Genomic DNA, 12,433 nt, shown 5'->3' with positions numbered 1-12,433 from the left:
AAACGCGGGCGGAAATAATCTAAAAACTGGATTGTTCTCCGGAAGAACGGCTTCAATTTCTGGCGGAAGTGGATGCCCCCCACCAGGTCTTAAAAGCTCAGAAAGAATTCCAAATATTCTACGTAGTCCTACGGCAGGTATGAAAAATTCCCAGAAGTACTTCTAGATATTAATATATATTAAAACACATGTATTCCTCGACTTTTTTTCAGTATTTCTCTGAAATGTCTTTCTTTCCTTTGAAGGACCAAGCGCAGGAAGTGCTTTTTTTTCCCTGACAGGACCCAGAAGTTAAGTCCCATCAGCCTTCGCGCGCGACCTTCCACTCTCTTCCTCGGCGCTGCCTGCGGAGGTGGCAGCCATCTGTAACTCGGTGAGTTTTAATCGTTGGCCATCCGCATCTCTGCGGTCTTCATCTGGTATTGTCGCTTCGTGGTGAGGAGGCCTGCCCTTCCGAGCACTCGCCTTGGTGGGCTCTGTCCTTGTCGGTCGGCTGGAGCACGTACAGGAACAGAACGAAGCGGCCCAGCCGATGATGGAGGTTTGCTTCCCAGGGCCACTTGGCCGCCCTACGGAGGCCGCCTGGTGTCTCTCAGCGTTGCTGACAGCTTGTTTGAGGCCTGGGAGTGAAGGTCGCCGTTTCGGGTCTAGGCAGCGCGGGCTTGTAGGGACTGTGAAGCCACCAGAAGTTTCCAGTCCGAGGGCAGGAGTATTCCAGTTTTGGTCAGCGTTGTGTTTCCGCGTGTATTTTGTTCACGCCGACCGACGCTCCCTCCTCTGCGGTTCTGGTCTTGGGGTTGCTGCTGCGGCCAGACCGCCAAAACAAAACAATCGATTGCTGCTAGTCGATCGGTTCAGTTAACGAAGGATCTCTGAGAATATAAAACTGCGTCCTTGTCTGCGAGGAAATAATGTTTCGGGTGGAGGTGCGTTCCTTTATCGAACACAAAGTTCACGGAGTACCGTGTGCTGAACAAAGGAATAGAAGCAGCGAAGAGAACAAAAAGGGTGTTGCATTAGGGAAAAAAAACTGGGGTAATCGGGAAGGCCGGTCCTCGGATGATCTTCAGGTAGAACAGGAAGTTCCAAGGCCTAGAAGCATCAGTACATTATGGTTTTAAAGGTCTGTTGTGAGAGAATTGTAGAGCAGCAGCACTCTAGGGGAAATAACAGGTTTCTCTACTTCCAGTCACTGCAAGCATTCAACGTGCAGTATCCTTTCCATTTTACAGGTGAGAAAACAACTAAGGCTCAGGTTCTTGTGGATTGTCCAAGTTCTGCCTAACGAAAAGGAAATTGGACTGTCTGGGGTTTGGGGCACCAGGTGTGGGATTTGCTCCCCTGTGCAAGCTGAGAACTTTTGGGGGTCCATTTGTTTTAATTTTTTTTTTAACGTTTTGATTTATTTTTGAGACTGAGCATGAGCAGGGGAGGGGCAGAGAGGGAGGGAGACACAGAATCTGAAGCAGGCTCCAGGCTCCGAGCTGTCAGCACAAGAGCCCGACGTGTGGCTCGAACTCGCGGAATGTGAGATCATGACCTGAGCTGAAGTCGGATGCTCCACCGACTGAGCCTCCCGGGCGCCCCCATTTGTTTTAGATTAGCTGTTAGCGTGCTTTTTTTCTTCAGTGGATGAAGTGACTGCTGACCTCCCAGGATCGCGTCTGGAGAGTGGTTCGTATTCTGCCAGCTTCGGAAACGGGAGGGAAAGCAAGCCTGGCAGAGGTACCCATTCCATTCCCAGTTTGCTCAGTAGCTGGAGATTGGAAGACACTCTGCAACAATGTTCAAGGCCTGAGCAGGAAAGCTTCCTTCTAGGACTCTGTCACCATCTCTGCTTCTTTCTTGAAGGCATCATGGCTGCCCTCAGACCTCTGGTGAAGCCCAAGATCGTTAAAAAGAGGACCAAGAAGTTCATCCGGCACCAATCAGACCGATATGTCAAAATTAAGGTATATGTGGTCCTGGGATGGAAGTGTTTGTTGGGGTGGAGAAAGGAGCCCCTAAATGGGCTGTTGGATTTATGGTATCACCTGGTCAGAAGATCACATTTGGCAGATGAACCAGTCCAGTTAGTGGAAGAGCTCTCTAGAAACTTAGGTCTGAGTACACCTTATTGGCATTCAGTCACTTGATTATAGTATGAATTGGACGTTTGGCTGTTTTGACGTGTCTAGAGGCTTGTATCATTTTAGGTGGCCTTAAGAGGTTATGAGTAGATTATCCGTATTTTATGATGAGAAAACTTGTATCTTGAGTGCAGTGCTAGAACCCATGCTCTTCACTCTTTACCTTACTGTATACACAATCCCCTCACATTCTATCAGTCTGTAGTTTGTTTTTCCTTTATTTAGGAGTGTGGATGTGAGTCTATATTCTTGGTGCTCAAAGACAGGAGCCCCTATTTTTCTCCACCAAATAAAGTGAACTGTAACCCAACGACAGCTACTGTTGGGGCATGTTTCCTTTTCATTGGGTCCCCCTTTTTTCCTCTAAAAGGAAGAGGTGTTGGCAAAGGCACTAACCCTCCTGTGTTTATTTCAGCGCAACTGGCGGAAACCCAGAGGCATTGACAATAGGGTGCGCAGAAGATTCAAGGGCCAGATTTTGATGCCCAACATTGGTTACGGGAGCAACAAGAAAACAAAGCACATGCTGCCCAGTGGCTTCCGGAAGTTCCTAGTCCACAATGTCAAGGAGCTTGAGGTGCTGCTGATGTGCAACAAGTGAGTTGGGCCCCACTTCTGGGTTCAGGTGTCAGAAGTCTGCATCTGTGAGCAATTTTGGTAGGGACTTTATAGAATGCATTTGGAGGAGTTGTATATTCTCTAGGGAGCTTAAAGAATGCTTGTTGGGGCTTAGAAAGGTTTCCTTTGCTGGAGCAGGGTGAGGGAACTTCCCCTGGTAAGTATAGAGACCTGAGACCTGGAAAGACAGGACTTTGCCTGACAGTAAAGAACGCTTTTGGCAGTTCTTTGCAGAATGGTGGCTTTATTTATGTGGAGGTATGGGGGACATAGTGTAGCCTCAGACCTAAGGGACACTTTATGCTGTGGCCACAGGTATCTCTCTTCCAAAATCTCCAGGAATAGACGAGTTGCTGTCTGATTAAGAGCTCTGTGATCTGAGGTAAAGAAAAGGAGGAAGGCTTTGCAATCAGGATGGCTTACACAAAGTTGTAGAGATGCTAGAGTGCACGGAGGATTCACAGCATTCCTTTCAAGGGTTTTAAGAAAGTTAGACACTTTATGAGCTCTGAGAGAGACTTGGTTTGCTTAGGCCAAAAGGGGGACAGTGGGATGAGAAAACATTTAATGTGGGAAGTTATTTAGATGCTTTGAATTTGGGTTGGAGGGAATGGTGTTCTTATATTCCTATTAAAGATACTTGGGCAGCAAACATGAGTTGCAGATGCTGCTGGATGCCAAAAAGGTACTCTTTTTAAATAGCATGACAGTTTGTGTAAAGAGCTATAGAAATTTTTGGAATTTGTGACCTTTACACCACAAGTTGCATTTCTGGATATTTGTCCTTAAATAAACTGAAAAGCAGAAAATCTTTGTAAGGCTGATCATTGCAGCAGTAACTGAAGGATTGAAAGTGTAATTTGTGAATGGTGGGAGTACAAGCACTGGGTGGAATGTTACATATACACTCAAAATGGTGATCATGTGTGGAAAATGCCTAGGCAGAGGGGAAGGTATTTAAGATGATTGATATGTTAAATATATATATGGACGAGGACCTGAGGAGTTATTGAGGGGGGAAGAAAAGATTTAAGTGTTAAGAACAAAGATGGAAACATTTCAAAATATAGCTACTTTGAGCTTGAGTGAACCTCCTTTATAGAAAATGAAAAAATTCTTTTAGTTTGCTTGTCTGTTAAGCTATTTTGCTGGAGTTCTTAAAGAGAACTCGGTATGCCCCATTGCCTTAGTCACTTCTTACAGTCTTCCTTTGCTGAAATTTCTCCTACAGTCTTTTTTTTTTTTTTTTTTCAAGATTTTCATTTTCTTTTCTAATGTTTATTTTTGAGAGCATGAGCAGGAGAGGGACAGAGAGAGGGAGACACAGAACCCGAAGCAGGCTCCAGCTGACTGGGGTTCAAACTCACAAACAATGAGATTATAACCTGAGCCAAAATCAATAGACGCTTAACTGATTGAGCCACCTAGCTGCTCCTTAAGATTTCATTTTTAAGCAATCTCTACACCCAACATGGGGCTCAAACTCGCTTCCCCAAGATCAAGAGTCAGATGACCCACCTAATAAGCCAGCCAGGTGCCCCTACAGTATCTCAATTAGCCGTTGCTGGCGTCATAAAATGCTTCGGGCCAGTTTGTTACCAAACCAGGGTATGGTGCAGCTGTGAGGAATGAGTAAGTTGGAACAGTATCTGTTAGGCGGGTTAAAGTATAGCTATTTGCTGGGCAACTTCAGGCAATGTTACTTCTCAATTTGAATTTTGTCAGCAGCAAACAAGTAAATTAATGTCTGAGCCAGGAAGCTCCTGGTTTAATCAGACTGTTGGATACTGCTCTTGGTTACTTTGCAGAGAGTTTTAAAACTTCATGGGACTAGAAGGATAGAGGAGGACCTTTGAACTTGGAGTCTGGGTCTGAGCCATGATAGCCCTGTCTGTTTCTATATATCTGACTTGGGAATTCATTTCCACCTTTAAGGGCCATGGTTTGTCTGTAAGATGGAGGCAATACATGAATCATAAGGCTGCCGTAAGGATTAAGTGAGAGGGAAAAATGAGAGTGCTTTTGTCACTGCCTGGGAATACTTTAAGAGCCTTACTGCTGGTACCATAGATTTTAGGAGAGTTGGGATTCGGGGCTGTGCAGGTCTTGTTCATCAGCCATTTACCAGCGCCTCCTTACTCTACTCACTAACCAATTCTCTTCCAGATCTTACTGTGCAGAGATTGCTCACAATGTCTCCTCCAAGAACCGTAAAGCCATTGTGGAAAGAGCAGCCCAGCTGGCCATCAGAGTCACGAATCCCAATGCCAGACTGCGCAGCGAAGAAAATGAATAGACAGTTTATGTGCACATCATATTTGTGTTAATAAAACCATAAAACTACCATCTGGCATTTCCCTCTTTGGTTTTACTCTTCAATTTCCTACTCAGACAAGTTGTCACAGATGTTTTTTTACTGCTGGCTAATACTCTGGAATCTTCCATTTGGAAGAGGTTTATAAAGGATATTTTATTCTTCATAGGGCGCAGGCCTCTGGTGCCCAGATCAGCCTTGTCCACTCCATTTGGGGGTAGGGGAGACTTGGCCTTCAGACCAAGGTGGGTTCCTCCCTTAACTGGAGGACCTTGTAGCTCAGAGCAAGTAGTCATTCTTAGGTTTGCTATGTAAAGTTGGATGACATTTACTCTATGTGGTTCTCATGACTGAGAAACTGCATGAAAGAATCTAGGTGAATCCCTTACTCCCTTACTTATTTGGTGCTGAAATAGCATCCTGTGGCTTCTGTCCTGAACCGTGACAGGATGACAAAAATCCCTATACTATATGATCAGCCTTGGGTGTCTGAAGATATTTTGCAGTCTCCCTTTTATAACCTTCCCCTAGCGGGCTGCTTCAGGTAATTGAACAATTTCTGAAGATGTGGGATCCTTAACATGATATATCCTCTTGATTGGTATTCAGGATTTAATAATCAAGCTTCCTTTTCAACTACAGCCCACACTCTAGGCAACAATAGCTAGAATTTAGCCCTGTTAATTACAGGCATGCCTCTGGAGGCCCAGGCTTGGTTTGGTTCCAGACCACTGTGATAAAGCAAGTCACACGTCCAACGCATTTTCTGGTTATCCAGTTCATATAAAAATTATGTTTATACCATACTCAAATTTATTATGTGCAATAGTTTACCTAAATAATGTGCATACCTTAATTTAAAAATAACTTTATTGCAAAAATAACTGCCTGACCTTTCTATGAATGGTAATCTTTTTGCTGGTGGAGGGTCTTACCTCGATGCTGATGGCTGTTGACTAATGAGGGTGGTGGTTGCTGAAGACTGGGTGGCTGTGGCAAGTTACTAAAATTAAGACCATGAAGTTTGCTGCATTGATGGAGTCCAGAATGACCTCTGTAGCATGTAATATGAGCACTTTTACCCAGAGAGCTTTCAAAATTGGAGTCCATCCCCTCAAACCCTGCCACTGCTTTATCAACTAAGTTGATGTAATATTCTTCAGTTCTTTGTTGTCATTTCAACAGTCTTTAACAGCACCTTCACCAGGAACAGATTCCATCTCAACTCCGCCGTTAAAAGTTTTCTCATGAGATTATAGCAATTCCGTCACCTCTTCAGGCACTAATAGTAACATCAAAGATCACAGATCATAACAAATACAATAATGAAAAAGTGAACTGAGGAAAATATGACATGAAATGAGCAAATGGTGTTGACAGACGTGGCTGGACGCAGGATTCCCACAAATCTTCAATTTGTAAATGCAGTATCTACAAAGCATGATAAAGTCAGGCATGTCTGTAAAGTTAGGGTATCACTTTTCCAAGAACTGGTAGCAAGTGGCAGTATATAGTCCTGGGATATGGCATGTAGACTCCAGAACAAGACAACTGCATACAGGGTGTTTTTCCCTACCAACCTGGTCAACTGAGCAGAAAGAACTACCCTGGTTAGAATTTTCTTGGCGTGCTAGCCATGAGCGGTTTTAAGTCCCTTAGAAAAAAGTCTTACAGGTGGGCTGCCTCCAGTTCAAAACCTAGTCTGAAACATTTGAGTAAATGTTGGTCATTTTCATAATTTCTTTAAACTGACTTGGGAAACATACGGATGGTGACATGCCTAGTAGAGGAACTGTGCAGAGAAAAAGTAACAAGGATCTCTTAACCTGGGACAGTACAGAAAATTCTTTTAATCTGTCGCTTAATATTTGTGTCTTCAATACTAAAAACTAGGAACAACATGTTCAAAGTCTTCCTCCGAAGGACACAAACCAACTGGTTACACCTATAGGTGGGGTGGCGTGAGAGGTGGTCTAGTTTCCTTTGTGCTTTCTGGTTTCCCATTTGACTACATAAGCGTTTTGAAATTAGAAAAAAACATATTAGATCTAATTCTCTATACCAACCACCTCCCCTGCAAAAATACCAATTTCTGAATCATCACTACCAATTGGAAAAGGAAGCATTTTGAATTCTAAAATGCAAGAAGCTCAGAGAAGTAGCTTTAGTTTTTCAGATGCCCAAACGAAGCATGAATTTTTGGCCTATCAGATCAAGTGAAGTGAAAAGTGGGAGAGGTGTGAGTGACACTGGTGGGAAAGAAGGCCAGCCGGCTGCCTCCTAACCTTTCACAGCTGTGAGCACAAGAGTATTTCTAAACACTACTTAGTCCTCTGTAAGGCAGCGACTCCCCAATTTGAAGGTATAGACTGCCCAGTGTGAAGTCACACATCCACTATTTGTGCCAAAAGGCTTGGAAAAACGTCCATGCCCTGTTGCTTTGAATGACTGTCCTGAGTTACAGGGTCCAACTGTTGGCAGCCTTGCAGCTTCCTGCTGGGGGCCTCGAGTTGGGGTCCCTGGAGAAGGCACTGTAAGCCCTGACCAGGAGCAGGACGGCCCCCCAGTGAGATGAAGAAAGGGCAAAAGCAGAGGCCTTTGGCCAGCATGGGGACAGTGAGGCCTCAGGCTTGGGTAGGCCCCCTTCTCTTGGTAAGGGCCCACCTGGGGACTTGGAAGCACTAGCTGAGCTCCATAGAGTCTGTGCTGGGGGCTGAAGCAGAATCCTTCTGGATGCTCTCAAAGAGGGCAGCAAGTTCGGGGTTGGATCGGATTTGGGAAGAGAAGTCCGCCATGATGGGGCTTTTCCCTACTTCCGGGATGGTCAGCAGGGCGGCCACAGCCCTCATGGCGGAGCGTTTCAGCTCATCTTGCTTCTCAAATTCCTGCTTCACGGAACCAGCTTTGACCTAAAGTGGAAAAAAACGAGCCATCCTTTACTGAGCCTGACCTGGCCTGGCATCACAGCCTCCCTCACTAGTCTCTGGATTCCTCTCAACCACCTGTAGTAAGCTTTCCCAGTTTAAATCACAGCATACTCCCCTACTTCAGTCTCCTGTCCTGAGATTTCTCCTGCACTTTTACACTGGTAGGTTTCTCCAGAGGGTGATTCTTTGTCATTCAAATCAACTTCAAAGTCACCTAGGGGGCCTCGGACCAGCCAATCTAAACTGTCCACCTTTCTTTTCATTAATAAGTAATTTGATGGGGGCACCTGGGTGGCTCAGTCTGTTAAGCCTCTGACTTCATTCAGCCCACGTCATGATCTCCGGTTCGTGAGTTCAAGCCCTGTGTCAGGCTCTGGGCTGACAGCTCAGAGCCTGGAGCCTGTGTCTCCCTCTCTCTACCCCTCCCTCACTCACACACTCTCTCTCTCAAAAATAAATAAACATTAAAAAAAATTAAAAAATTAAAAAATAAATAATTCAGTGGTGACAATTGCTATAAAGTGTTAATTGTCTCCTGCCCCTGATAGGAGATTCAGCTTATGTTTATTCACTGTGCTTAAAAACAGACTCTTGGTATCATATGACTTGGTGGTACCATCTGACTTAATTGAATGAATGGATCACTGTGACAGTCATCTAGCTGGCCTGGCTTCTTCCCTCTGACTCAGGTGCCTGGCCCTGCAATCTCTTCTGCATAGCAAATACCCAAAACTGCCTTGTCTGCCTTGTTTTTCATCCCCCACCCTCTTCCACTTATTTAGAGGATCTCAGAATTCCCCCCACTGCTTATGGAATAAAGTCTAAATTCCTCTCCATGCCCCTGACTTCACCCAAAGACTCTTTCCCTTCAAGAGTCCGGTGTAATGGTTAAGAGCTTGGCATTGGGGTTGAACAATCAGGTTCAAATAGCTCTGCCCTGTAAGAGCTGTGACTTCAGGTGGTCATTCTAAGCTGTACTTCCCTTTCTATATGTAAGAGCCTCCTTTCCATAGAGTTGCTTTTAAGGATTAAATGACTTAACACAGTGGGGCACCTGGGTGGCTCAGTCGGTTGGGCAGCTGACTTTGGCTCAGGTCATGATCTCATGGTCCGTGGGTTCAGGCCCCGTGCTGGGCTCTGGGCTGACAGCTCAGAGCCTGGAGCCTGCTTGGGATTCTGTGTCTCCCTCTGTCTCTGCCCCTCCCCAACTTGCGCTCTGTCTCTCTGTCTCTCAAAAATAAACATTAAAAAAAATAAATTAAAAAAAAAAATAAAAAGCTTTTGGCTTCCAGAGCTTTGTAGGTTTCAGTGGATGAGGGATCGTGGACTTGGATGCAGCAAGTTTTCATCATAGCGCCCCACACACAGTGCCCTCTGGGCAGCCAGAATGAGTGGCCTCTGTGTGGGCCTCAGATCAAAGCTCCTCTTGCCATCTTAGCCGAGTGGAAGGGTGTCCTGATGCTGCAACACCATTTGCAGCCTTTCCCTGTGAACTGGGATTTTTCTCCATGATGTATAGCTCCAAGAAAACTAGAAGTGATTTGGCCTTTGAAACTGTCAAGACTGCAATGGCCCTGCAGAACCACTGTTTTCTATGACTTCATACCATGCATAGGTTTACAAACTGAAACTTAAAAGGTGGGTTTCTATTAAGAAATTACCAATTTTATCTGTTTTAGCCACGAAAGATTTCATTTTTTTGGAAAAGGTTTTGCTCTTTTGCAACTTGAAAATCACTGTTCTATAGATCTCTCTCCTCTTTAAGCTCCAATCTGAAATACTCTGCCCTCGTTTGGTTAATTCCTACCCTTTCAAAACCCAGATTAGTTCTTTCAGTCAACAGATAATTACTGGGCACCAGGCTCTGTTCCCAGTGCTGCAGCTTTCCCCCAGGCCTTCCACTCCAGATCCCTCCCCTGACCCTTGAGGCACTCCAGCCTAGCAGCAACTCTGCCCTGGATCAATCACCCGATCAATGGTTTCTATCTTTCCAAGAGAATAACTCAGTGTTCCAATTAGGATGTGGGAGTAGGGAATGCACCATGTTCAATGTGGTATCCCTAGTACCTTGCTACAAGGGCCGGCACCTAGGAAATGTTTGATGAACGAAAGAAAGAGGTGAGTGTGAATCCCAGCTCTGCAATTTACTAGCTGGGTAGCCCAAATCAATAACTGCACCTCTCTGAGTCTCTGTTCCTCTGTGTATACAGTGGTGGCAATAAGTACTTTATAGGGTGACAACAACAGTTAAATGAAGCACTTCATATACTACCCATAAATGGTAACTGAATAATCTGTAGGTGTGCCCAGGGCTAGGCAGGAGGGCTTACCTTGGCGGTGCAGGTGGCCCTGAGTGGCTCAATGAGCCGGTCCACCCTCTGCAGAACAGGTGCGGGACACAGGGTAGCCAGTCGGGCCAGCATGATGAAGGTCAGCATCTGCCCCAGAGGAAGGAGACAACGTTCACAGTGAAATGGCCAAAAGGAGCAGAGCCCAGGGAAGATCAGAGGATCTGGTACCAATACCTGGAGCTCAGGTCCAAACTCTAGCACTAATTCCTGCCAGGTCCCTGCAACAGTCTCTCCCACTCTGGGCCTCAGTTTTCTTATCTATAAAATGTGAATGGCAGGGGGTGCCTGGGTGGCTCATTCGGTTGAGCGTCTGACTTAGGCTCAGGTCATGATCTTGTGGTACGTTAGTTCGAGCCCCACGTGCTGACAGCCCAGAGCCTGGAGCCTGCTTTGGATTCTGTGCCTCCTTCTCTCTCTGCCCTTCTCCTGCTCATGCTCTGTATCTCTCACTCAAAAATAAATAAACACTAAAAAAATGTGAATGGCAATACCCACTACTCCAGCTACACTTGGCTAAGGAGGATCAGATAAGAAGAAGCACCAGGGAGGGGGCTACTCTCAAGCTCAGATGCTCACAGGGCCAGGCAGACACTGTCCATGAGTGAAGAGGGCCAGATGGCAACTGGGAAGGAGTTAGGAGTCCACACTCCAGACAGCAGCTGTCAGCTCCAGCCCGTTGTGGCCGTGGGAATGTGGCCCAGGGCTCATGCACTGTTTTCAAAAGAAACTGATTTTCACATAAAATCTCTCAACTTTTAAATACTGGCACCCAGTTAAAAAAAAAACAAAAACAAAAACAAAAACAACTGCTGTATGAGCCAACTAAACACATCTACAATCCTGGTCCAGCCTGCAGGAGAATAATGGTGACCTCTTTTGAAATTGGTGAAGTTCCTACAAACATGCAGCATAACGGATGGTTGTCTGAATTCTACATGCCCTACCCATCCTTACCAGATGTGCACCCTGCCCTGATCCCCCCGCAACCCACAGCAAAGGAGGGGGACCAGCAAAAAGCATGGCATCACACAGCACATGCTGTGACCCAGGGCTCCTCCATTTCCCAGCTGGTGCCCTGGAACCACCCAGCTCTCTGGCCTCTCCCCTGTAGAGTGGGCATCATAAACCCACTCTCTAAGGGTGTGGTGCAGACTCACCCTCCTCAACCCACCCTCCTCAACACCAAAAGGAGCCTGGACATAGGAGTCCAAATGTTGCACTGATGCCCAGGCCTTGTCCTGTGCTCCCTGGAGGGCAGTCAACAGGGCCGTGTGGCCAGAAGGGGTAAGAAGGGAAAAGCATGGGGGAAATGCCTGTAAAAACTGGCTTTTATCAATCAACAGCAGGCCTTGGGCATCTCTCACATCAGTGTAGAGGGACCTGGCTCACTCTTCTTAATGCTGCTAGCATTCCAAGACCAGAGGTACCCAGTTTATTGAGTGAGCTTCTGATAGGTGGACATTTGGGAAGCTGCCAGCTTTCCCCAACTCTCAGAACAATCTAGAACATAAAACTCCAAACATGTTTTTAGGTGTCAGTCTAGAGGCTCTGTTCACAGAGATGGAACTGCTAGGTCAAAGGTGGGTCTCAGAATTCTAAATTTTTCTAGCTACTGCTAAACCGTCCTCCAAAGAGCTTGCCCAGTGTAGACTCTCCTCAAGGGTGTTTGAGAGGTTGGCTCTCTTTTTTATTGAAAAAGAACAATGCAGTTATTTACAGGGGTGCCGGGGTGGAGAGTGGGGGACAAACAAGCAATGGGCCCCAGTGGTGCCTGCTCTCCCCTTCGTACAGGGTGGGCATAGGTTTGGCAGGGAGCCCATCCTACCCGGATATCGTAGTGGTCCTTCAGGCCATCCTCCACGTGATTCAGGAACTCGCAGATGTCCAGCCGGCCCAGGCAGCTCTCAAGCAGCGAGTACATGCATTCAAAGGCTGCCTTGCGCACGTCCAGCCCATCATCCACTGTGTGCTTAAAGGGCCCCATTTCTACCTGCAGGAGGGAAGGGTGACAAGGGTTATGGGATGTAACCCTAGGGTGTAAGAACACCTCCCTTAGTTCCTGCTGCACACCCCACCTCTGTTGTTCAGTACTGT

The 12,433-nt window shown here is 46.2% G+C and overlaps 2 protein-coding genes and 1 non-coding gene across 6 annotated transcripts in view; 2 read left to right on the top strand and 1 right to left on the bottom strand.

The window, feature by feature from the left end:
- The first annotated feature begins 249 nt into the window (after positions 1-249).
- On the top strand, positions 250-5,091 carry RPL32 (ribosomal protein L32). 3 transcript variants are annotated; one of them, XM_045493866.1, is made up of 4 exons: positions 250-373; positions 1,852-1,952; positions 2,545-2,726; positions 4,914-5,091. In XM_045493866.1, the coding sequence occupies exons 2-4, from the start codon at positions 1,857-1,859 to the stop codon at positions 5,041-5,043; spliced, it is 408 nt and encodes a 135-aa protein (XP_045349822.1). In that variant the 5' UTR covers positions 250-373; positions 1,852-1,856; the 3' UTR covers positions 5,044-5,091. The 3 variants fall into 3 exon arrangements, with proteins under 3 accessions (XP_045349822.1, XP_045349824.1, XP_045349823.1); XM_045493868.1 differs by having other exon boundaries at positions 358-926; XM_045493867.1 differs by lacking the exon at positions 250-373 and adding an exon at positions 1,195-1,232.
- On the top strand, positions 1,647-1,786 carry LOC123607789. Its single transcript, XR_006716927.1, has one exon. It is a non-coding gene; the product is annotated as a small nucleolar RNA SNORA7 (small nucleolar RNA).
- A 763-nt stretch (positions 5,092-5,854) lies between the features above and the next one.
- The window catches only part of CAND2 (cullin associated and neddylation dissociated 2 (putative)), a 33,725-nt gene continuing 27,146 nt past the window's right edge, over positions 5,855-12,433 (bottom strand). For both annotated transcript variants that reach the window (XM_045493850.1, XM_045493849.1), the window contains exons 13-15: positions 12,165-12,329; positions 10,319-10,426; positions 5,855-7,970 (exon numbers count right to left, since the gene is read on the bottom strand). In XM_045493850.1, the coding sequence (XP_045349806.1) occupies positions 7,743-7,970; positions 10,319-10,426; positions 12,165-12,329 (501 nt within the window). In that variant the 3' untranslated portion in view covers positions 5,855-7,742. The remainder of the gene's footprint in view (positions 7,971-10,318; positions 10,427-12,164; positions 12,330-12,433) is intronic.

The sequence above is a fragment of the Leopardus geoffroyi genome, chromosome A2 (genome assembly GCF_018350155.1).
Source record: "Leopardus geoffroyi isolate Oge1 chromosome A2, O.geoffroyi_Oge1_pat1.0, whole genome shotgun sequence".
Taxonomy (NCBI): Eukaryota; Metazoa; Chordata; class Mammalia; order Carnivora; family Felidae; genus Leopardus; species Leopardus geoffroyi.
The sequence above is the reverse complement of the archived record's forward strand: the minus strand, read 5'-3'. Positions and strand labels throughout refer to the sequence as shown.

Excerpts from the sequence above, each read along its gene's own strand:
- RPL32 (XM_045493866.1), top strand. The coding sequence starts at position 1,857 with ATGGCTGCCCTCAGACCTCTGGTGAAGCCCAAGATCGTTAAAAAGAGG. Across the intron at positions 1,953-2,544 it reads ACCGATATGTCAAAATTAAG|CGCAACTGGCGGAAACCCAG; the intron begins GTATATGTGGTC and ends TGTTTATTTCAG. Across the intron at positions 2,727-4,913 it reads GTGCTGCTGATGTGCAACAA|ATCTTACTGTGCAGAGATTG; the intron begins GTGAGTTGGGCC and ends ATTCTCTTCCAG.